Here is a 26,385-nt window from a genome sequence, read left to right as displayed (position 1 = left end):
CAAAGCAGCTACACGGAGTAATGAGTCTTGAATATGCTACAAAGCATGGCATCAGGTAACACACAAAAGAGCCAGTAAAAATCACGCATGGAAAGGCATGTCAAACTTTCATTCTCATAGGTCATCTGAGAATGACAATGTTGTACAGGCACAAGAATATTTTCCTCACTAAGGCCCATGTTGTTAGAAAAGCATGACCATTGAGGGTAGCACTGAAACCTATGCTTAACTATAACAACATCCTCTAGTTCCCATGAATCCAAGTTCTACATTACACAATCAGACATATGCTAAACTCTCTTTTAGGTCAATTAATGTTTTGCCCACCTGTTTCAGTAACTTCCAATAGCTGAAGGGCATCTGAAAGCAACTCTCAGTAGTCCTCAGTGATACTGCCTCAAAGGATACCAAAACTTCAGCACATCTCGTCCTCCTGCTTTTTCACTCAACTGCCTCTGTTGGCACCAACAGTACACTGTTTCTTGAAGATTTCTGCCCAAGTGCTATTCTTGAGCATGTGCCCTGATGGCACGCTAATCAAATATTCAAAGTTCCAGCCATGACAGAAATCAGAGCTAAAAGGGATCTGTGAGATCCATTCAGCCAGTTGCTGCATGACCAACACAGCACTATTCAGTTCTCTAGGCATTTGGTCTGGTCTAGTTTAGCTCTTGTGTTCTGACTGCTTCACTAACCTGAACACCAGGACCCAGTCCTTCTTTGTATGCTGAAGATTACTTTAAGACATCAGGTTATAGCTTTATGGGAAGCTGAGCCTAACTGAATGGCTGACTCTTCCTGAAAATGCATTTGCCTTTTTCCTTAACTCCCTCTCACCAGATTATTCCATAGATCAGGTCAACACATTCTCTAAGAGGTGAAAATTAAGAACTGATCATTGCTGGTTATAAGAGAACGTGGACAGAAAAGCTTCACAGAAATTAAGGCTTTGTTCTGTGAACTTTGTTCTGGGTAGCTACCCAGAATCTGGTCTGGATAATAGCTAAATTGTGCCAAGTTCATAACATTTCTTTACAGTGACTTGTGATTTTTCCCCCTCTTTCTTTTTGCACCTAACACTGGAGCAGTTCTGTTCTACATTATTTAAACACATGTTCCCTTACAGTTTATAATGTAACCTGATAGCTGGCAACCAGGATTCAGGCACTGGCACAAAAGCAGGAACAGGAGGCTGACAAAGCTATTTAAGCTGCAAGGAATACTTAAAAATGCACGTGGATCTAGAAGGAAATTCACAAATTTCTATGTGTTTCATTTATTTTGTAGACAAAGGTTGTTGTATCTAGAATCACTTTCCTCCAGTTTTAGCCATAAAAACATCAGGCTAGTCATGAACAGCTTAATTAGAGTTGGCTCTTTCTCCATTCCCAGAAAGAGAGGAGATAAGCTTTGAAGTTTTTTGGTTTTTTTTTGTTTTTTTTAAATAGTTCTACAAGTAAAGATGATGACACACTGCTCATGTTGAAGAAAAGCTTAGAAACTCCAGTGAAGGTTCCAGATACCATTGTGCTAAATAACACACTCACACGTGTTTCCCTGTAACACCACTGTGATTAGAAGTAGGCCTATGCCCCATGCACTTCTAGTCAACAGTTTGGGTTATTCCTATTGTGTTATTTCATCAAGAGCTGGTTACACGACTGGCATTCCAGTCTGTAGACACCAAGTTCCTGAAAAGGGATTTGTGATTACTGCGCAAATCATGCTCTGGGGAAGAGAGTGATTCTTAAAGACATTTTCGGTGGAAGGTTTTCAATGAAAACAGTGACATTTCCTGTTCAAAAAGCTAGGGATAGAGCAAGACTGTGTCTGTATGCATGCATGCAATAAGCTCCAGAGAATTTGAAGGAGTACCCAGAGGATGGGTCAGAAGTTCAAGGTGACAAAAATGAGGAACAGCTGCTATGTACCCTTCAGCAGCAGGTGCACCCAGGCCAGAGGTTTAAGTCTGCTCTGCCAGTGACCAATAGACTTGTGAGACCATCTGTTTGGGTACAAATTACACACAGCCTTCACAGTTTTGCTGCCCAGATCTTTGCTGTACACAGACAATACAGGGTTTGTTATGGATTAGCTAATGAGCAACTGTTAAAACCAACACACAGTCCTAGTTCTCCTGTGTTCATTAGCTGGATCCTGTACAAATGAGAATGCTTCCTCATCTTATAGCTGTAATAGTATTTTTCTGATCAAGCATCTTTCCTTCCTTTTGGGGCCACCCCTTAAGGCGCTGGAACCTCAAAAGGCTATGTTGACTTGTCTTCATTTTGCTTAACAAATGCACAGGGATGTTTTGATATGCAATTACATAAAGCTTTGCTAAGTTTTACATCACCCCTGCCCTCCAGCTTTAAGACACACCTTTAAGGGAGACTTCATTCATGTGACAGATTTTATTTACTTGCACTGTAGAAGAAAAAAGGCTAATTTTTTCCTGTGCAATCTGTGCATTGATGCTCATCAGCTCTTTGTAGATGCAAACCCTTGCTTGAGAAATGCTATCATCCCCCTCAATAATCAACAGAATTAAGACATTCTGCGAAAGCATTCCTTGTATTTATCTTGAAGTTTGCTTTTCCTGTTGCAGGCTTGAGAAGTCTGTGCCTTCATTGGTCTAATTAACTTTTTTGGTTCAAATGAACCCACAAACAGTATGTAACATATTACTAACAATTTTGAAAAAAAATCCACAGATATTCAAAGTGGAAAGCAATATTTAATCACCAACTAATGGCCACAGTTTTCTATTTCCTCTATTACAATGCCGTATAAAATTATATCCAATCTGTAATCAGTCTCATTTATACAAAACTCTGCTACACTAGGGTATACTTTAGCACTAGTTTTACAAATACATTTCTTAATAGTTTTATCTGATACAATTTTAAAAATCTCAAATAACAGCTTTTCTATTCTATCTCCTTATGTAAGAGATCTCTCAGTACTGAACACTGTGCTATCATGAAACTTCTTCTGATATCCATCCTATATTCCTTTTTTCTCTACCATTAATCCTAGTCATGCTCACATGTTCCACATAAAATCCCTCTCTCTCCCCTAAATGTTAACACCCTTCAAATATTTTTAGACTGTTATTATGTATCCACCCCACCCCCCACCATTCAGTCATCACTTAGCCAAGCTATGTATATTTAGCTACTTTAATCTTTCCTCCTAAATCAGTCCCTTCAACTCCCAGAGTTCAATGTTAAGTCTGGTATGCTCATTGCTCTTCTTAGAACTCAATCCATGTTTTTGAGATCCTTCTGGTAATGTGTTTGCAAAAGCCTGGCCAGAAGAGATTTACATGTTCTTGTTTTCAGGCAAAAAGAAACCCAAGCCACTGGACTTGATTAATTTTCATTTTCCACATCTGATTTTGTTCCCAGGTTTTGGATTGAAACTGAAATTATAAACAAACGTTTTCTTTATTTAAGAGCAGATTTATCTAAGAGCATACTAGCAAATATTTGGATTCAATTGTGAAGGAATAGTGTTTTTTAAAATGGAAAGAAACACTAGGGCTTTCTACTAAACTTTTCAGAAAACAACTGGAAACACATAGTTACCCAGAAGCACAGCAGAAAATAAAGCAGTGACTTGAAACAAAGGAAAAGGCTGACAAATTAAATTGAAACCATCTCTCAGGTAACAAGACAGAAGGAGTGGACGCAACTACAAAGCACATGACTGGCTTACTAAACCAGGAATGATTTAAACTCTGTGCAATTTATAACAAAGAATTACACTGCTGACAGTAAACTGCTACAGATTAGCTCTATCTTGGAGAATTACTAAACATTTGAAATTTAGAAATGAAAAAGCCAAAGGAAGAGCCAAAAAGAGCAGTGCACTGTTGCTAATGAAGGAAGTTACATCAACATGAGAAAAGCTCTGTGGCTGCAGACAGACACAGTGGGAAAATCTCAATTCCACAAAACATACTTAGTTTTAGGCCTGACATATAAAAATGGGACTACAAAATTGCTAAAATCACAAAGGGACATGAAAAGGAAATGCCCGTTGTTTAAACAGCAGAATGAAGAAAAAGAAAGTACTCACAGTCATTTAGATAACATGTAGGGCACAATAAAACTACTAATTTATTTCTGTTCACCAAGCATGTTAAGGAAAAATGCCACAGCCAGTGTTATCAGTTATATTAATTGCAATTGCAAGCAGTTTCCTAGTTGGTAGACATTTCAAAAGTGGTAAATACCTCAATACTCAGGAAGTGCTTGTAATACATAGAAAAAAAAAAGTTGTTTTTATGTTCACATAGAAAAATGAGCAGTTAAACTGACATATAATTTAATATTAAGAAAACTAAATTCTGCTTAGAAAGGAGATGGAAGGAGAAATTTGACAAACTCCAGCAGAAGTTTTATTTGTTGCAAAAGTCTCCAGAAACCTGGTTCCACCTAGTTAACAACAAAGAACTAGAACTACACATAAGCAAAGTGGAAAACTGACTCAGTGAAACTAAGCCTTGTTATTAAGCAACTCCAAAAACATCATACATATCCCCAGAAAAAGAACAGAAGATGGAAAACTCTGCATCCTGACAGAATCTACGTTTTGTCTACCTTCTAGTATCTAAAATGGAAGATTGCATTCTGTTACCAAAACTGTGGGATAAAGGGACATTCTATGGTTCATTAGGTCAAGATAATGGAAGGAATAGGAACTGCATTAGTTTTTTTCCCTGACAGATATCACAGCTCAAATCCAAGTTTTGCGGTTACCTCAGCCAGGCAGTTCAGTGGCAACTGAGTGTATCCTCAGCATATTCCAATTGCTTTGACTGAAACAATATCAGGCGAGACTCTGAACTAGCTATAGAATAAAGTATTAAGACCTTGAAAGCATTAAAGGTCTTGAAGGTTTCTACAATAGTAATAGCTGTAATATTCCTCCTTCCACTCATGGAGGAAAATTGTTTTTGAACTGGGACAGGCAGTATATGTTTTGTTTCTTTGGGTTTGTTTGCTTTTCAGACTTACTAGATTAATTTCTGAGGTTGGGGAAAAAATATTAACTGGTAACATATCCCTTTGAAATGAAGACTATATTCTACAATTTACCTAGACACTTCAGAACAGGGGTAGGAAGAACTACCTGAGATGTGGAGGTTTTCAGCATCAGAATGACGTTTTATAGCAGCTTATTTCATATTGCAAGTTCAAATCTTTGCAGTTCACTGCCTCTTCTAGGTTTTTAACTATTAACATGGTTAATTATGTTTCTCCTGTCACTCAGACTGAGTTTTGAGCATCTTTTGATATTTGCTCTTTGCCATATCAGGACTTTAAGAAACAAATAGATGGCACCAGACTGAGAGATGAGCGCTCTCAGCTATCTGCTCCACCCTGCTCAGCACAGAAGTTACTGAGCCATTTGAAAGCTATCTGCTGAACTACTGCCTCCTTCAGAACAGTGGCCGATTCCAGCTCATGTTACAAAAAGGTGCTCTAAGCCAGATGTTTGTTCAGTGTTCAGAAGTTTGTTTGGCTAAGCCCGCTCAGCAGTGTTTTGTTAAACTAAATCTCACTTTGCTCGTTACTTTTTATTTCTCCATGCTCATTAGTGTTGGGAGACTCTCACTCTTAAGGATCCTCATGCAAATCACACAAAGGTACTAATGTTTTTCTCTCCTCTTTCTCCAGACCAATACTGAAGATACCAGGAAATAATGACTGTAACACTGAACTATGTGATTGTTTATTTGGGACAAATGATATAGGTATTATTTCTCCCACATAAAAACAGATGGACAATGTAAAAGCCAGATCTGTAATACTGTACTCCCGTGTTATTCTAGTAGGAAGCACTATTATGAGAGTTATCCTTGCAAGACCTTGGTGGTACCAGAAGGCAGCAGATCAGCCAGTTAATGGGTGTACTGGACTCACTGATACTAAAGTGAATAGAAAGATCAACATAACAGGATCCCATATATGACAACACAGCTTTTCATGCCTCAAGCAGGTGGTAAGCAGAGACTATTGGTAGGGAGAGCGAGGGCTTGCATTGTAAGCAGTGTTGTGGTATAAGCTTATCCAATCAGGATGCTGCCTATGGCAGTACAATATGTCTAGGAGGTAAAAAGATAATGAAAGAAAAGAAAATGGCAAAGGCATCAAGAACTTGACTGGCTTGCAGGTGAAGCAGGAATCATGTCCACATGATGCATTCCATACAGCAGCAATAAGTGGAATGTCACCTGAAGAGCTACAAAAAGCATGTGAATTCTGAAGAGGGTAGGGAACATGACCATGAGGCCAGTGTACAAGCTGAACTGCACATTTTGGTGCAATTTTAAATGTTTTCAAACAAAACAGCACAAGTTCTTCATAATGGCCTGGTGCACTTTAGCTTGTTCAACATGTTCACTGGTAATAGCTACTAATTTAAAACTGATAACAAATTGCCTCCCACCAGGTGAAAACTATATAAATCACACACAGAAGAGATCCTTGGAAATGAAACATCATGCAGAATAGTACCACGACAGTACACCATCCAGAATAGTACCAACCCAGTTCTTACTGGGAAACAATGAAAATGTTTGTGTGGAGCCAGAAGTCGGACTTTATGATCCTTGTGGGTCCCTTCCAACTTGGGATATTCTATCATTCTGTGTTTCACATTTTTCAAAAAGGTGCATATGCGCTTCTCTGTAACTTACTGAATGAGACTTGAGAAGTGTTATGTGCAAACCAGTCATAGGACAGCTAAACAACCTTCCCTTGGAGGCAGGTCCTGCTCCACCTACAGCTTGTCCTGTTCTGGGACCTGGCTCATAAGCATTGAGAAGATGAAATCAGGGACTATATTTGTTCTCCCTGCCCGGTCATATCTTTCTATAGATTCCAGGCTGCGCCCTGCTTCTTTGGCATGGATCCTAGAGACTAGTAAGCAAAGGAGGGCATAAATCTGAGCCTAGGCGTCTGTCAGGAGTTCATTGAACTAACTATCCATGCTGGGAACAGGTGCACTGAAGGCAAGCAGGGACACTGTCCTATTTGGAGTAATGAGCAAGGGGTTGAAGAAAATTTGTTCATTTCATCTCCCAGAGCTGAGCCTAAACTTTTTACCCTGCAAGTAGGTTATTTACCTTCTCCAACTCACCAGTGCAGTTAGGGACTTTCCACAAAATTCCAGCTAATTCTCATTTGCTTCTGTAGTTCATTCTACTTCACTTTTACTTTTGCTCTCTCATTTCTTTTCCAGTCCATTTCACTCCCTGCTCTGACATATTAACCCCAAAGCTGAAGTAGTTCAAAGGCTATGCACAGAATGATTAGTGAATGAAGACAGTCTTTAAACACAACACTTTCACCAGTAATTTTAAAAGTCAGCTGTCATGAAAAGCAGCACAGACTTACAGCAGCAAGGAACATGTCTCTAACCTCTGTTTCATTACCATAAAGCACCATGGGATAGATTTTCAAGTAAGATTTTAGAAGCAGTCCTATGCTCACCTTAGTTATAGATCCTCATTCCCATTCCCATCATCCCTTCTCTAAATATCAGCACAAGCAATTGTGTGGCTGGGCAATGAAACATACCATCAGCCCTATGTAAACTGAAGTTCACTTTTTCACCCTTTTTCTTTGTGTTAGTATTACGGATCAGTTCCTTGGGCAGTTCCATGGCATAACCATAACAGTATTAGTGCCAACATAGGGCAAAAATGGATGTCTACATCTGAATATTGACACTTATTGCAATTTAGGGTGATCAGTCTTATTCAACATACATTGCTCTGTTACAGATATACTGATGCATGTAACCATTAAAAACATGAATTGCAGATAAAGCTGTGTAAACAAAATCCCACTCCTGCCCCCTTAATGAGGGTAATCTAATCCCTAGTTCAAAGAACAATGGCCCGATGGGTGGACAGAAATCTACAGAATGACTTGTGAAATGTTCTATATGAAACTTCAGAGCAGGGCACTCCCATGTGTGCAAAGAGAAACAGATTCAATTGTAAAAGGAAAAAAAAACACTGACTGGGCAGTGAGAGGTCTGCCTTACATAAGATCCTTGCTAGCACACAGTTTTAACCTTGGACTTTTAACTAAAAACAACTATGCACTCTTAACCTGAGCATTGCTTTTTAGTCATAGAAGTACCAGGTGACTCCTTCCAAAACTCTGAGGTATAGAATGCAGGTTGGACTTGTTTTTTTTTGTGGACAAAAAACAAGAAATATTGCTTAACTGTGGAATGGGTCAAAAGATTAATTCAAAATCATGTCTACTACCTAAGAAGTTGACTTCTGCTGCAACTGCAAGCCAGCAATTCTGTGTTCAGGACTGGGTAACTAGCTAGCTAGCTGAGAACAACTCACTGGTGAAAGGCATTCATGCCAGAACTGAAAGATGGCTAGCTACAATGAAAGGGTGCATCCAAAAGAGTCTGTTTTCTGTCCTTCTGAAGATCACAAAAGTGTAACTAAAAAACTAACTGTAGCTGCTTGCACACCACCACCAGGATCAGTGGGAGGTTCAGGAGCTGAATTTCTGTCTCGTAGCAACAGACACACAAGCCTTTACCTGTTAGAATAACAAGGATGTTGGGGACAGCAGTGAGAGATACCTTAAAAGATAGACTTAGTCACTTCATGGAGCCATCTTCCCAAAATTTAATTCAACAGCATGACCAACTCTGGGAGCTACCTTACTGATTTTCCCCTGAAAATCAGTAAGGCATCCAATTGGATTCCCCTGGCATCCAATCTCTAATTCTTTCTGATTTTCACATATGCATATACAGATGTTAAAATCTTATGCTAATTAAAACCTTTGTGAATTTTCCTAAATACAACTTGAAGTGACCAACTGCATCAATTTGGGGTAGCTTGAGAAGAAAGAATTCATTCAGAACATGAGTGGTAGAACTGACTTGCACAGGGTAGGCTGCCTGAAATTTGGTGACGTGTCCTTTCTTTCTCCTTACCATACATCTTGCCTTCGTCTGACAAGATAATCTTCCGCCGTCCACATGGTGGGTAGATGGCTAGCGCTTCCTGGAAGCTCTGCTCAATGTCCGGACTCCATACACCCTCAGCATCATTGTCAATTGGTTTGTCCAAGGCCTCGCTGCCCCCTGAGTCGTTGCTCCCCTCAGGGGAGGTGGGAGAGCTCCACTCGTTGGAGGTAATGGTGCCAGCTAGAAGCTCCAAGGTGCCACGTGGAGAAGCAGACTCAGAACCTGTGTTGACAAACATATCCCATCCATGAGTTAGAAATCCTCCTCTCTAGAAAAATGAAGCTATACTAAAGAAACAGCAACAAAAAAATACTCAGTGAGGAGGAGTTTTACTTCAAGTTTATCTTAAAAGGTGAATTGATCATGTGCTTGATTTCTACTAATGTTGGAGATAGAAACCTTTTCTACAAACGCTTCTGAAACAACAGCCTGCTCCAGTTTCTGTTTGGTTCATTAACTCTCTATCACTTTCCAGTTCTCCTCAGAAACTGTCCTCTTGCCTGTCTGTGTCTTCATCTCCTAATTTCCTTCTCCTGCTGATGTCATTAATTTTGAAAGCGTTATTTAACTTCCTGAAGCATGCATACAGTGATTCAGTCTGTATGAAAGGCTACACAAAGCAAAGCAGTGATGCATTATCTACTCATTACTGAGCATTGGAGCTGAAATTTTCTCAGATGCTGTTTCATTGCTTTGGAGTTCGCAGTCAGTGCCACTTTTAACACTGACATTTCTTCTCAAGGATCAACTGCACTTCTAAAGAGCAGTTCCTGGAGCCAGGCAGTTTAATGCAATGTCCTCCAAATCTCAGCAATTATATCCTGGCAGGAGCCAAAGGCACCATGAGTAAAAGGATAAAGTAAAAGGATAAAGTCACTAGGTTGCGGGTTATGAATCCCAGTTCCTTGGACAGTTTCTACTCCTTATCATCAGGACTACCTCCGCCAATTGCCTTCAGTTCTCTGTGCCTCTCTGTCCCCTCCATCCTTAACCATTCTTGGGCTATTAAACTGCCACTAGGTAGGAGCAGAAACTTTTTCAATTGAACCTAAGCAGGCAGCTACTAGCTCTTGAAAACTACAATAAATTGCAGTCTACTTATAAACCCCTATGGTGGAGACTGAAGTAATTAAATGGAGCTGTAAAAGCTTTCATTCAGAAAGCAAATTCAAATCGTACAGCCACTTCCAGTCAGCCAGATAGAAGACGAATGTCTTCTAAGGATGCAAGATCATTCCCCTGCCTTAATTCCAAAACTGTTTACCTTTTTAATAGTTTAATTATCTGAGCCACAAAGAATGTTCACAAGCTACCATCTGAGATTCCCTAGTTAAATGACAGTGTTCAAAATTTTTGTGTACCATCATGTTCAGCTGGGTAGCAAGAAAATAACAATAAGGGTTTTTTGGTTTTTTTAATTAATCAAAAGCAACAGAATCATCAAAGCCTCAATAAACGAGAGAATGAGGAGAACACTCTGACACACCAAGTCAGACAAGCTCAGAAATACCACAGTAAAGGAGGACTGAAGATGAATTTGAGCATGGTCTATGTAGTCTATGTCAAAAACTATCTAGACAAAAAAAAAAAAAAAAAAAAAAAAGTGGATATGCCATGCCCTAGTTGGCTAAATACATACGATGTATACATTACATAAAAAACCCCAAACACAAAGCAGACCCATTCATTCAACTTCAGAAGTTCAAAAAGTAAGGGTTGAAGTCTCCAGAAATTTTCCTGACATCAACTTACCAAAACATTACATGATACACTCCTTTTTAGCCTTTTGTTGTTGTTTTCTTTGGATTTCATGATTAAAATTTTCACACCAAGTGAAAAGATGCACTTAATTGCTCAGCTGTATGGCTTCCAAAGCCAGTCACTTTGCTCAAGACAAATCCCCTCCCTAGCAATGCATACAAGTAGACAACACCATCTCCTGAAGGACATATGGCCAACATAAACATAAAAAGCATTTTGAATACAGTTCAAGGCTTCATATCTACGCCAAGCACTTTCAGTGACAGCGGAAGCTCTGAGTCCATTCTGATCCAAGCTCCACAAATTTAGTGGAAGAGAAAAAAATACACACTGTTCAGTTGTGTGCCAACTCCCAAGACTCTCTTCTTTCAGCACGAAAGAGTTGCACTAACTTCATCAGATGTCACCTGTGTATTCAGGGAAGTGCACAAAACCAGAGACAGAATCTGTCAGCTTTATCTCACATTGGTGAGAGACAAAGCATGCTCAACTGGTTCCTTCCCCTTTTGAATCCCCTGGATGGGCACATGTATTTTGGACATCCTCTGACTTCCTTTCTCATTAGAGCAAGTTTTGCCAGAGGTTCCAGGCTTGGCATTTGTTCTCTTCAGTTTCCACCAATTTGAACATTATACTCCTCCACTCTCTCATTTCTTATTCTGAACCCATTGTTTTACTGAGAGATTAACGATGTTCCAGTGATGCATTCTCCACCAGGATAAAAGACACAGGCTCCTCACAGCACCTCCGCCTCCTCACCACAGTGTCTCTGTTTCCTTGTTACATTTCCCTCTGTTCAAACGCTGTTTCTTATTCACTCTTGGTCTCTCTGTTCTTATTTCTGTCGTGGCCCATCTCTTAACACAAACCACAGAGACAGGCTTTGGGGTCAGTGGAAAGCCAAGCCATGAAAAAAGCACAAATATTTTACCTCCAGCAGATTCAGTTTAATTGTTCTGATGGTGGCAATTTCAATGCTAACTCTCTCCTTTCACACATAGCATCTCATTGAGATTCAGAGATCCTGCACGGCCAGAGAGCTGCCAAGGGACCTTCAGTGAGGTCTCATTGACAAGGAGCACATCTTTTACCAACTCCATAGTCTGACACATATACTTTCTAATATCAGTCCCACAGTCGTTGCTGTCAGTAACAGTTCCCTCTCAAGTGTTTGTGGCAGCTGTTCAACACAAAACACTGAGGATAACTGTAAGTACATCTGTGATAAAATGAAAACTAGAGAAACTGTGGGTCCTCTCCAGAAGAAAATGGGAAATCTAGATACGGAGAAGACAATTACTTTTTTTTGCCTCAGTCTATACCAGCAAGACCTACAGCCACACAGCCCAAGCCCCAGAGGCAAAGGCAGGGACTGGGAGAATGAAGAACCACACACTATAGGAGAAGAGCAGGTTCAAGACCATCTAAGGAAGCCAAAGGTATAGAAGTCCATGGGAATTGATGAGATGCATCTGTGGGTCCCGAGGGAACTGGCACATGTAGTTGCTAAGTCACTGTTCATCATATTTGAGAAGTCTGCAGATGACACCAAGCTGCATGGTGTGGTCTACATGCTGGAGAGAATGGACGCCATCCAGAGGGACCTGGACAGGCTTGAGGGGTGGGCCTGTCAGAACCTCATGAGGTTCAACAAGACCAACTGCAAGGTCCTGCTCCGAGGTCAGGGCAATCCAAAGCACAAACGGTCTGGGTGGAGAATAGATTGAAAGCAGCACTGATAAGGACTGGGGAGTGTAGGCTGACAACAAGCTCAACATGAGCCAGCAACGTGTGCTTGCAGCCCAGAAAGCCAACTGTATCCTGGGCTGCATCAACACAAGTACATGGATCTATTAGAGTGAGTCCAGAGGAGGGACATGAGGATGATAAAAGGACTGGAATACCTCTCCTTATCGAGACAGGCTGAGGGAGTTGGGGTTGTTCAGCCTGGAGAAGATTCTGGGAAGACGTTATAGTGACCTTCCAGTACCTAAAGAAGGCCTACAAGAAGGCAGGAGAGGGACTTTATCAGGTAGTGTTTTGATAGGACAAGGAGTAATGGCTTTGAACTAAAAGTGGGTAGATCTAGTCTAGATCTAAGGAACAAATTCTTTACTGTGAGGGTGGTGAGGCACTGGAACAGCTTGCCCAGAGAAGCTGTGGATGCCCCATCCCCAGAAGTGTTTAAGACCAGGTTGGATGGGGTTTTGAGCAACCTAGTCTAGTGGGAGGTGTCCCTGTCCATGGCAGGGGGGTTGGAACTAGAGGATCTTTAAGGTCCCTTCTAGCCCCTACTATATATCTGCCCCCCTTTCCCTGCTGAAATCAGTATCAGGCACAACACACTAACTAGAGATGTCCCTATTCACTCCTCCCAGGCAGCAGTGCTTGCCAGCACAGCTTTGTGAAATCTGACAGTGTGGTTCCAGTCTTGCTTCTGAGCTGGCTGCACTCTGAGCAATTCACTTTACCATGGACGTCTCTTCAACCCTTGTCTTGTTCAATGGAACTGCAAGCTGTTGGGTCAAGGACTGTTTGTCATTACAGGTATTCTTCGATGTTATTGAAAAAAAAAAAAAAAAAAAAAAAAAAGCAACTCTAGCATTCGTTTCTAAGTTACAGGAGTCAAATACTGCTACTATCAAGGATGTGAACCACAACATTTTCAGAGAACCTTACAATGGCTCGAGTTGGAAGGGACCATAAAGATCATCTAATTCCAAAGCCCCTGCCATGAGCACGGACACCACCCACTAGATTAGGTTGCCCAGGGCCTCATCCAACCTGATCTAACACCTCCAGGGATGAGGCATCCACAGCCTCCCTAAGCAACTTGTTCCAGTGCCTCACCACCCTCTGAGTGAAGAATTTCTTCCTGACGTTTAATTTAAATCTCCCCTCTTTTAGTTTAAAACCATTCCCCCTTGTTCTGTCATTGTCTACCTGAGAAAAAAGTTCCTCTCCATCTTTTTAATAAGCCCATTTTTAAGTATTGAAAAGCTGCAGTAAAGTCCCCCAGAGCCTTCTCTTCTTCAGGCTGAACATCCTCAGGTCTCTCAGCTTTTCTTCAAAGGAAAGGCTTACTTTCTTCATTTTCATGTCTCATCCACAGAAACAGTAAAATAAAGGACTTCAAACAAGAATGAGTTCAGCCAGAAGGGAGTATGTCCTGCTACTCAAGCAATAACTTCATAGGAGTAGTGTATAATAAGAAGACTTGGAAACAGCAACAACCAATTACTTCCACCCAGAACATGTTAAGAGATGAACTTAGCCAATGCAGTCATACAAGATGTGGGTTTAGAAAAGTAACAGTTTGGAATAATGTGAAATGTATAGGGTATAACAGAGCATAGTATTGAAACTTACCAGAGGAAAACGGTGGGGAAATTTTATAGCATACTACAACAATAGGTCAGATCCTCTGAAAGAGAAGAATGAGTGCAATCAATGGATGACTAGCTCCAAGTGAGTTCAACTTAGAGATTGCAGGGGGAAAAACAAAAGTACTAGAAGGGGAAAAGGTGCAAAAACAGTTACACAACAATAACTGAATGATGTCTGAAGTTTACAGGCAAAAGAGGACAAAAATCATGAACATGTTTTTACAGGGACTCTAAGAAACAACAACGACAAAAAAAAAAAAAAAAAATGATGATGCAACTGTAGCATGACCAACTAGCTCTAAACTAGCAGGGTATAACTCTTCCACAGCACCCTAGCCACCAGTTATTCAGGCTCCCTGAGGTGTTACAATCTAGTCATTAAATTGGCCTGGACCCAGTGCTACTTTAAGTTCCATCAGAAGGTCCAGCAATGGTGGAAGCGAGTGGGAACAGTTCACTGAGCCTTTGAAGGGTCTCCACTCACTCACTCTACAACTTAGACAACTGTTGAGATGGGCTACAACCACAGCTGTTGCCCTTGGACTTCTGCAATCCTGGGGCAATGCTGGCTATTCCCTCTGAATGCCTCTATTCACCCAGGACATCAGAGTATTGCTGACTAATCCTGAGAGTAAAACCAGTTAAAATATGTGTTACAGGCAGTAGGTGAAGCAAAAGCTCTTAATAGGCAACAGCACCGGGCAAGGAAGAAAAGAGAATCGAGATTTCCCTCTGTGTGTTGTGTAAGGTAGTATAATTATTACACCTACAGACTGCACTGTAAGACTTTTGTCTCCATCCAACCACTGAACAAGACTGGTTTACAAAGGAACAAGCACTTTTGGCCTTGGATCATATTCAACATATAAGACTGAACTCCATCTGTACGCTTATGATTTTGTGCTAGGTGCAAAATCAAGCTTGGTTTGCTTGCTACACTGAAATTGTCCGCAGCAGCTACTGTACGAAAGGCACCTGACTTCATGACCAAAGCAAAACAATGCTTTTAAATTATTGCAGTAGCAGAGCTCTGGCTGAAACAGAGAGAGGATGTAGTGTCCAATGCAGTGATATAAATCAAAACAACAAGAAAGGAGAACTTCTATCAGTGCAGCACTGGATAATGCAGTCAGATAGGGTGTGATGACAAAAGACTTTGTGTGGCCTTGCACGCTATCCAGTCAGGTACATTTGTGATAAAGAAAACAGAACAGTCTTGCCGCCCTAAGAGGAGGAAGAAGAAAAATAAAACAACCCATATCAAACAAAAACAAACAACAGCAACAAAACCCCAAATCTAACAACAAAACATATGCAGGCTCAAAGGTTTGGTGTGCTCCCACTGTTCCAGGGGTGGCCAACTTGTGGCTTGATCCCTAGCCACGGGCAACCCATTCACAGCTCCAACACTGGCTACACGACAACACAGGCTGCGCTTTGGGCTGAGAAAATGACAACTATACCATTTACATGGCAGCTGGGAGAGAAAATGAGCCAGCAATGGTAGCTGAGATTGACACTGCCAGGTTGCCCTGGGATTGAGCCATACACAGGGTTGGCTCCAGCCTTCAGCGGAACTATATAATTCCTGGGGAGTCAGAAAAAAAAAAAAAAAAAAAAAAAAAAAAAAAAGGTTGTGGTAGAGTGAAGGTGGTTAGCCACCCTTATACTAGCAGCAGTGGTCACCAATAGCCCTTCTTTCAACAGTCACCAAGCTAATTAGAGAAGAATTAACCAGGAAGAGCTCCAATAATTGTGTTCCCCTTCTATCACAGAATTTTTAGTAGTATTATTTAACATGTTATTTAACACAACTGCCTCTGGGTTTACTGATTAAAATGACTTAGATCTTACCAAATCAAATTTGAAGAAGCAAGTCTTGCTTACCAAAGAGTATTCTTCACTTAATTATTAAATGAAATGGAAGCTTTACTAGGAACCTAAAAAATATTTACTCCTAAACCCCCTGTTCTGAAAATCTCACCATGAGGCTAAAAAAGCCCCTATTTTACCTATGGAAAAGAAATATAGCACAAAGATCTACCTAAATGAATTGCCCAATGATGAAAATCAGACTGAGGGCAAAATCCAGCCAAGAATGTCAACACAAGGAAAGATGAACTTTAAAAGTGATTTGTGAATGCAGCTGCTTTAACTTCAGAGGGGCTCATTTTTCTCAGGACTGATGTTTAACACTTTCCAGAAATTGAGCATCTTTTGAGTCTCCAGTCAAGTAGCATAAAATTGATGGACTCATAATGTTCTGTCATTTTATGATATCCAAATTAAATTCTTATTTCTCAATCCTGCCTCCTATTGAGGATGTCTCTCAGCCTCTGCTCTTTCAACTGGTGATAGGATATGAGGGAATTGCTTAAAGCTCTGACAATATAAACTCAGATTGGATGTTAGGAAAAAGTTCTTCACTGAAAGGCTAGCCAGGGAACTGATCATGGCCCCAAGCCTATCAGTGTTCAAGACGTGTTTGGACAACACTCTTAAAAATGTGGTTTAACTCTTCAATTGCCTCATTTCGAGTCAGGGGCTGGACTTGATGATCCTCATGGATCCCTTTCACCTCAACATATTTTGTGATTCTATGATTCTTTTCTAGGACTCAGGGGTACATGTCCCAAAACAGCACAACTGTTACATACTTCAGTTCCCATAAAACCAGTGGCAGAATTTCACATGAACTTAGACAGGAAATAAATGTTTGCAAATCTCATCTAAAGCTCAGAAAGTGTTTAGCTCCAAAACTAGGGCCAGTCTTCAACAAAAGCAATAGCTGAACCAGCGCTAGGAGTCTTACAACAGGATAGACACAAGCACTAACCACAATGCACAAGCAGTCAGATTTCCACATTTTCCTTGCTTTCAGGTGGCCTATGTTGCAAGCATAATCTGTGTGCCTCCCTGTCCAGTCAGGGCTAAAGAAGGCCTTTACTAAAGCCTTAAGACAGAAGCAAACCACAAACAGGCAGAACAGGTATATTAAATGGGACCTCGGTTCAGTCAACATTCATTAATAATTTAAGCATGTGCCCTGATTTTAGTAGGAGTTAGACAGGAGCTTAAAGGTGTTTTGATGCACCAATGCCTAAGTAAAGATCAACCATGAAATATCTGCATCATCTGTGAGAGAAGGTCCAAAGGATATTCAGAGGGCTAGAGCACCTGTCCTATGAAAACAGGCTAAATTGGGGTTATTTAGCCTGGAGAAAAGAAGGCTCTGGGGAAACCTTATAGCAACATTCCAGTGCTTAAAGGGAGCCTGCTAGAGAGACCAGGGAAGGACTCTTTATCAGTGAGTGTGTTGACAGTACAAGGGGTAGTGGTCTTAAACTAAAAGAGAGTAGATTTAGATTGGATATATTAGGAAGAAATTCTTTACTCAGGGGGTAGTGAGGCACTGGAATAAGTTGCCCAGAGAAGTTGTGGATGACCCATCCTTGGAAGTGTTCAAGGCCAGGTTAGATGGGGCTTTTGAGCAATCTAATCTAATAGGTGGCATTTCTGCCCATGGCAAGGGGGTTGGGATTAGGTGATCTTTAAGATACCTTCCAACACAAACCATTCTGATTCATAGGCATAAGCCCTGCTCACAACTGCGAACCAAAACCACATTCTCCCCATGAAATCAGAAACCATCACAGCTCAGTTTTGTAGTACACAGCCCACCTGAAACATGAAGCAGGTGAATATTGCCTACTTACAGATAAGATGATTGTTTCTTGGCTAACACTCAGGAAGGTCCACCAGATTTGTTCTTTTGTAAAAAAAAAAAAGTCTGAAAATTCCCAACAGACAAGGAGATTCCAGCCATTTTGGACTGATTCCAGTTCTCCCACTGGCTTGATACAAAATGTAGTAAAGCTGTCCACAACTCAGACTAGTCAGAACTTTTCCCTCTCAGCTGTGACAGTACACAGTCATTTCCAAGCTATTGAAAATACAGTGATTTCATAGAAAGCAAGTGAAAACCATGAAAACCTGTAAGTACAAGTCCAACGCTCAAACTGGAATCCCTAAGCATAGAAAGAGGAAACAGAAAAAGCAAAACTGAAAAACACAGGTTAAGCTTGCTTCAGGATATTACAGGAAAGCACAAACCTTTTGATTGATCTCTTTGCCCTTCCAGACCTTTCTTCCCAGGAAGGTCAACAGGTTATATACCTTCTGTTGGATTAATCTACAGGAGGAACAGGGGCAGCCAGCCAAGCAAAACTAGACTCTTAAAGGGACACAGACAACCACAGACTTAACTCCAGTTTTTAAAGCTCATTCTTACAAATTAAACTTGTGACCAAAAGTGGTGGAAAACCATGCTTCTTCTCTATTTCTCGGTTATGTTACCATGTGGGAAAAAAAAATTACTTTGTTTCACCTGTACAGTAATTTTCTTGTTTGTGTAGATCTTTCACAAAGAAATGAGAAGGGGAAATAAATACTATTATTATTTAGTTTAAAAAACAAAAACAAACAAAAACAAACAAACAAAAAACTAAAGCAGTAAGTGTACTTGGAGAAAATCATCTCATGCAACCCTCTTCAATTCTCTCTCTCTTTTTTTCCCCTAAGCTGACAAGATTTTCACCCAAAGAGAGCCTGACTAAAACCTGCTAGTTCACTATCAGTGAGCTGGATTCAAGGACCTGCTATACTGATGTATGATCTGGTAAGAACACCAGCACATCTTTTCTCCCTTTCCATTCCAGCATACACATGCTCAGTGCTCTTTTGACGTTTCTTCCTTTAGTTGAAGCACAGCAGTCCTGGTTACAAGAGAGTAGATTTTGACTGGACATCTATCATTAATGCTTACCACTGTACCAAGGAAGGCACAGTGAGGACCATGCTGATTTATTTTGTCACTGGCAAAAGCAAAGCAGATGCTTCAATGCCTTGTATCCAGCCACTGGCACTCATGTCTTAGTACAGCAGAATAAAACACCTCCCTTTTAGCAAACATACTCTAATGAAAGTAGGACTCCGTAATTATGAGCCTACAATGGAACAGAAAAACAGAGCCAGTGACTCAGTCAGTGGCACAGGGAACTGGAAAACCTGCCCCTCCCTAGCAGGAAAACGTCTAATTCATATGGTGTTAAAAACAAAGGGGAGTGACTGCATCATCTCCAGAAAAAGGAGGACCTAACGGGCAGGGAAAAAGAGCAAAACAAAAAAAACTCACCACCAACAAAAAACAAAGAACTCCAGTCATCTAATCTCATACCTTGTAATGAGCTCCAAACATGCAAATTCCAAACTTTTTACAAGGCTCTTCACTAGATCACAGCTCCACAAAGTAACATGTTGGGCATTTAACACGGTGATGGGCATAACGGATAAGTTGGGGCAGAGAAAGAAGCATACCATAATCAATAAAGACCATGGCTTCATAAACGCTACTGTAAATCTTGATAAACTTGAATGTTCTTCAAAGGAGGACAGAATTACCATGAAGCTAGAGAATGAAAAGAAGACAAGTGCACAATGTGATAGGTTAAGATTTAGAAAAACATTTGCTACTCTCTTCAGGAAATAAAGACTGAAAAAAAAAATCAAATTGGCTTGGATAGCTCTGCTCATATTATTAGAAAATTACCTAGCACTTCAAAATTAAGTGTAATGGTATATACTAATGGAACAAACAGGTACAGGGGGCACCTGCTGTTTTGCTGCAGGGATCTTTGGTAGTCCAGTTTTCTTTGACATCTTAATGAATGATATAAAATGGAATAAAGGGAATGTTAATGAAACTTGCAGATGATACAGAATAAAGTTTACAAACACCAGTGGATATAGGCAACTCAAAAGGATGGCTGATAAATAAACAAGAGAAGGGGATAAAAGGGACACAAATTAGAGTATCTGGAAAAGTAATGCCAAGAAACTGAAGAAACCTCAAAGAACTAAAAAGCAAATACTTCTACAATTTTGTAAGACCACGGTAACTTTTGTCTGCCTATGCTCAGTTATTACTTCAGGCAACAGAGCGAGATGAATTACCTCCAACATCTTGCAGAAACAAACTACAAAAATATTCTCATTGCTAGTCTATAAGAACTTAGGTGTAAATGCAATAGAGAGAGAAAACCAATAATTTCACTGAAACATGCCAAGGCAAATCCTGGTGCAGTAGACTAAGAAAAATCAGTCTAAATTTCTGGAAATCCTTACTGATGTTAAAAAAACACTGGGCTATGGAAAAGCTGCCCAAGAGCATTGCTAGAAGATTTGTTGCATGGCACTTAGGAAAAAGAAATAAATCAATGAAGGACAAATATGAGGTATATGGACGGTGTTTCTTTTTCTTTTTAATATTAAAAAAAAATAAATGTAACACTGATTTTTGCTTCCTTAAGCTACAGTTTTGTGGCCAGATAAGACAAATTGTTTTGACTACCACAGTAGCAACTGTAAACATGGTCCAAAGAACTACCTAAGACAGGATAAAATGGCAATGCTGCTAAGGTGGCAATGTTGCTTCTTCCCCTACTCCCCATTCATTGCACCCCCTTCTCCAAACACAGCTCTATTTGTATCAATATGTAATTAACTGGACTTGGGAACAGATCTGGCTGAAAACTAAGTTGATAGAACAGCGTTACTTTTCATTTTGGCTAGTCTCCCCTGGCCCAAGTCACTAAATGGCTGCACAAATACCCATGGAATCGACAAAGGAAAGAGGTAAGACAAGTACAGGAAGGGACAGTCTGTGCAGATAAGTTGTGTCTTCAGCAGTGCCAGCCTAAAGTATTTGTTGGTCTTCACCTTGAATTCTACTGTGATGAAACCAAGAGTTAAAAGATACATTCAGAGGAGGAAAAAACAAAACAAAACAAAACAAAAAAATCCACAGCACTATGGAAAGCTGTGATTGAGTATAATGCCACTCCAGAGATAATCTCAAGCAGCAGGTATCAGAAATTGTACTTTTTGGCAACCTTCTCAAAACTCTACTTACTGATTTTGAGTTCTGTGAAACAAATATCAGAGTAAAACAACCACCAGCAACTCTTATTTTATTTTAAACCACAGGAAGATTCCGTGCCATGGAGCCCTTCTCTTCAGAGCCTGGCAGTGCTGTTCTCCTACATTTTTCCCACAAAAAGTTACGTAGTATAGGAACGTTAAAAAACACTTACTATGGTAATAACCTAAAATACTTGAAAGCTGTCAGTAACATTAATAAATCTAAAAGATGCAGTGGGAACCAAGAGAGTGGAGAAGATACTAACCCCCATTTGCAATAGTAATTCCCATGCACACTAGATCATTACAAGATCACCTCTAAGGGGTAAGAGCAATGAGCTGATGCTCCAGTTTAGAGATGATAAATTTGCCACATGTTCAAGTTTGAGAAATCCAGACCAGGTTTTAGGAAAACCCTGTGAGGTGACCGCACAGACTGGCTGCCTTTTGGTCTGTGAATTAAAGTGCCAAAGAGCCTACCGCATCCCACAGCCTTGATAAAGAAGCCCCTCTATGTTCATTACAGCACAGTACAACCTCCTTGCTCTAGTGAGAAAAACCTACTGAGAACAAAAGTTTTCAATTGTACCGGTGGTAGCACAGCAGCTGCAACAGGGCCCTAGCCTGGAAAAACCCTGTCTGTTTTCCCCCTTGTTCTGTTCATCTTACTCCTCCCTCCCCATTACTTTATTCCCTATTGTACTGCCCACCTCCTTCTGTAAAAGGAAAAATAAGATCTTCTCCATCTACACAGGCAGATGGACAGACAGGTGAATGAGTGCTCCACTCAGTTTGCACGCAGTGAAATCAAGTCTAAGGGAAAACAATCTGTTCCAAGTAAGGAGAAACAAGAAAAAAAAACTGCTTTACTACCTATCTCTCCTGTCTTTAAAAAGTATTTTGTGTTGTCTATTTATAGCTGATCTGCAGAGCTCTGCTCTTAAGGTTAGAAAGTAACACGTGTGTAACTTCAGGTTAAATAAAAACAAAACAACTTGGTGGAATTAGCCCTTAAGATATATTAAGGAGTTGCATGTTTTCCCCCTTTCCAGAAAAAAAAAAAAAAAAAAACAAAAAAAAAACACTTTAGCATCCCACACAAGGAGTTGTTTAGAAGAATTTATATAAGTAAGATAAGAAATTACTTAGGGATGATCATTTGCCTTTTTTTTTTTTTTTTTAATCATTTCCAGAGACATGCCACCCAAACTGAACTCTTCCAACTTCAGAGAAACTTATCTAGGAAAACAACGTTCCCTCATCTTTTGTTAAATGCCCTATAACAACCCAAATGCTTTCTCACGGTTGTTTTGGCTTATTATATATTTTGCATTTGTTGTTATTGTTGTTGTTTCCCAAAAAAAAAGCACTTTCTGTAGTTTACACCGGAATTTATATCCTTATAACAGAAAGCACTGATCCTCCTCTCCACCCCCCATACCCTGCACATCTTCACTAAAGTTACAGAAACCTATTTTTTCCACGAAAAGCGCTAGCAGTTTCCTGCCGATGCACCACACCACCGAGACCCCGAAGTCTCGGCGCAGGCAGGGAGCGGAGGCAGCCGCCAGCAGCCTCCATTGAGAATTTTCCGATCGCTTCCTTTGTACGGCCGTGTCTCCTCCGTCGCACATGACTGGCTTCAAACCCCTCCTTTCACCCTCCGGCAGGCACCCGGTCCCCTTTACCCCGCGGGAAAGCGACCGTGAAAAGAGCGTGTCCTGACCTGAGCGAGGCAAGAGCAGCTGCCGTTCCGCAAAGGCAGAGAGGACCGGCTTCAAATCCTCCTTCTGCTCCAGGACTTTCTGCCAAGAGAGCAGATGAGAGTTATTCGGGATGCGCCCGTCCCTCTCCCCCGCCCGATCCCCACCCCCGAGCCCGCGGGGGTCAGGGCAGGGGTTTGGGAAGGCGGAGCGGGAGGAGCCGCTTCGCGCTCGGTGTCGCCGCCGCCAAAAAAACAGCGGAAAAAGTTGCCGGGAGCCGCGGCTGCCCTCGGGGCGGCTCCGGGATGGGCTCCCGGCCCCCCCCTTCCCCAGCCCGACGGCGGGCCCGGAGCGAACAAAGCCGGGCTGGGCGCCGCCGCCGGCCGGGCTGCCGGGGGGCGACCGGGGGCGGGCAGGGGGCGAGCGGGGGGCGAGGGGGAAGCGGCCCCAGGCGCAGCCCGGGCCGGCGCTGCCAACAACTCACCTCGAGAGCTTGGAGCGGCTGGCGGGACGGCAAGCCCGTGCGGCGGCCGGGCAGGAGTTTGGGAGGAAAAGGGAGGGTTTTTATTTCCCCTGGAGTTTGAAACGAGGAAGTGAGGAATGCGAGGAATGAGAGCTGGTATGAAATGAACGCGGCCGAGGGAGGGGACTCCCGTCTAACGTAGAGGCTGGAGCAGGGCTAGGGAGGGGGCTGGCCGGGATGGGGGGGGAGGAAGGAGAGGAAGGCGAGAGAAAGGCCGAGGCGGAGTTGGGAACAAAACACAGCAGGGATCGGCCGCCTCTGGCTCCGGGCCGTGCGTGCCCAGGGAGGAGGGAGCGCGGGGCAATGGCCGGAAGAAAAGCCCTGCGGAGGCGGGGGCGGGCTGCCCCCTGAACAGAGGAGCGGAGGAAGGAAACTCCAGGCGGCCGCCAGGGAAAAGCGGAGGCGGGGGGAGGCGGAGGGACGGCGAGGGGCCGGCTGCGGGAGCGGCCGCCAGCAATCAGTGCGGCGGCGAGGGCGGGCTGGGAACTTGCGGGCGCTGTCCGGGACGGGACGGGCTCGTCCCCTGGAAGCAGCCAGCCTCGTCCCCGGGACCGCAGCCGCTTGCCCGGCGCCTTCCCAGCGCCGGGGGTGCGGAGCCCCGAGGAGCGGCCGCCCGCCCGCCCGCGCCGTGGCCCCCGTCGGAGCTGCCCTGCAGCGCCGCAGCCCGGGGGAGAGGCGCTGGTCCCGCGGCCAGCCCCTCGCAGCCAGGCGTGACCCACAGGAAACGCCGCTTCGGAGCCCCTCGGGGACGTGACTTCCAGCCCCTGCAGCTGAGCTGCTGCAGAACAAGCCGGCCTCGGCACTGCAGGAGTGGTTACAGCAGTTCAGCTGTCCAGAGAGCATCCCAGAAAGGAAATTACTCACTTAACAGCAATGGGATGTCCTCTGCAGCCTTTTCTCAATCGCTCTCGCAGGTAGTTGACTTTAAAATGGCTTCCAGTTCTCTGTGGGGCTCCGTGCGTCCCTTCTCTGCCTTCCCTTCACAGTCCTCCACCATCTGCAAAGCACACTCCGTGACCCATCACTACATGGACAACACACTGTGACCCCATGCATGCTCTGGCATGCCACCAAAGTAGGCAGTCCCATCTTGGTAGCAGGCCTTTATTTGCTTACGCCTGCCAGACTTGCCTTGGGGCAGGTTAGTTGGAACCATGTCCTTTGGCTAGTCTGGTTCACTACATAGCTGCTCTTTTCCATGCATCTCCATGCTTTGTTGGCACTGCCTGGCTCTTCCTCACAGCAACAAATAACAGAACATCTTCACCATTAAGTCCTAAGGGTCCTTCGGGGTCTTTTAACATGTTTCTTTCTCGGTGGTCTCTTCTGATCAGTGATCAGTCTCCCGCTGTGCTCCTGTCCCACGGTGGTCCTGTTTGATTTCCATTTCCCTTCTTTCTCCTTTCCTGTTGTTACATTTGGAAATCGACCACCTGAGAAAGCAGGACCATGGTCAAAAACATGCCAAGGGAATTCAGCTATTTCTGTTTGGAGCACTGTAAGCCTGAGAACACTTTTCTCTGCCTGTGTACTTTTAACCCCCTTTTAGTTCTAATTATTTGGATGAAACACTTATTTATTTCATTTAAATGAAAATTATTTATTTGCACAAAAATCTCCCCAGCTTTAAAAACTGTTTTGCATATCATGAGACCCAGAGAAAACTTTATCTTTAGGCTATTGTGCTAAAATGCAGAGTATCATAATAATCAGCATTGCCCCACTCTTTCCTGATAACGTCCCTGCTTGTCTGCCTCTGATATCTGTTGTCCTAAACCTATTTAGAAAATTTTGAGTGAGGATTCAGCATTTTGTGCCACATAGCACAAGGGGTCCGGGCCAAAGAAATACCAGGCAAGTAACAATAATGACTTAAAAAAGGAGCAAATTGATATAAGCCTATTGCATTGTTTAAGTGTGCGCATACTGCATAGTTTAACCACTGCAGAAACATCTAAGGTAGCAAAAATAATCTCTTTTCAAAGGTATACATATACTAGAAATTTTGTCCAGCACTAGAAGATGATGATACAAGGAGACTGATTGCTGCACTTGGGTTGGAAAGGCACATTTCCAAAACAAGCAGATCATCCTGGTAAAACAGCAAGTCTAGTAAATGTAACTATTAGGGGCTCTGGGCAGTGCAGCTACATTAGCAAAATAATCAAACTTTTTCATGTCTTCAGCAAATGACTTTGTCACAGATGCCTCGTGTATACATAGCTACCTGTGAAAGAATTATGATAAAGTTGGCTTTGTTTAAAACTTCAATATATTGAAGAAATGCAAAAAGAAATATGTTAAGCTTTTGGAGGAACAGGAAGAAGTTCATAACTCTCTGTTGCAGAGAAAAGACTGAAAACAGGACCTAAATACATCTTAGAGCGTCAGAAACCAGGTGCAAAAAACACCTTCAAAAATGTATTCTTGTGATTTAGAAGGCAAGCTCCACTTAATTTAAATTGTTTTTTGTTTTGTTTTGTTTTCAAGTTTAGCAGTGATGAAGTTAACTGATATCAGAAATGTTTTCTAGTACTCTTATAATTGCTTTTCTTTGTAGCAAAATGCAATAAGCGTTTTATTTTATGAATACATAAAAAAAAAGCTTTCTCACAAAACTGTAGGAATCAAAAGTATATACAGTACAAGACAAAAATATAACATTTAATGAAATTATTATTTTGTTGTTGTTACATAAAGCCCCGTAATTACGACATTTAGCCACTGTTTCTATTAAACCATATTTTAAAACATGTAATTTTATGAAAAACTTTTTTTTATATTAAAGGCAACTATTTCTCATAACGTCTGACTATGATTTCTAGGCCCGGTCTCACAATTATGTGACCAGCATACAGTTTTGCTCACATTTCCCTGCCGAATCAACACAGCTCAAAGAGAAAGAGTTGAAGCCTATTCCTTCCTGTGAATCATCACACAAATTGTTTGCAGGCCTCCAGTCAATCACATATGGGAACTCACTCAGGAGAAGAGAGTATTTTTTTGTTTTGTT

The 26,385-nt window shown here is 41.9% G+C and overlaps 1 protein-coding gene across 1 annotated transcript in view; it reads right to left on the bottom strand.

Moving 5' to 3' along the window:
* TEAD4 (TEA domain transcription factor 4) overlaps positions 1-24,528 on the bottom strand; it is a 61,464-nt gene extending 36,936 nt beyond the window's left edge. Inside the window, exons 1-4 of the mRNA XM_032189227.1 lie at positions 24,427-24,528; positions 23,334-23,528; positions 22,873-22,951; positions 8,989-9,243 (exon numbers count right to left, since the gene is read on the bottom strand). Coding sequence (XP_032045118.1) covers positions 8,989-9,243; positions 22,873-22,951; positions 23,334-23,528; positions 24,427-24,528 — 631 coding nt within the window. The remainder of the gene's footprint in view (positions 1-8,988; positions 9,244-22,872; positions 22,952-23,333; positions 23,529-24,426) is intronic.
* Between the last annotated feature and the right edge of the window lie 1,857 nt (positions 24,529-26,385).

Source organism: Aythya fuligula, chromosome 1, assembly GCF_009819795.1.
Source record: "Aythya fuligula isolate bAytFul2 chromosome 1, bAytFul2.pri, whole genome shotgun sequence".
In the NCBI taxonomy this organism is placed as follows: Eukaryota; Metazoa; Chordata; class Aves; order Anseriformes; family Anatidae; genus Aythya; species Aythya fuligula.
Note: the sequence above shows the minus strand (reverse complement) of the source record. Positions and strands in the feature narration are given on the sequence as shown.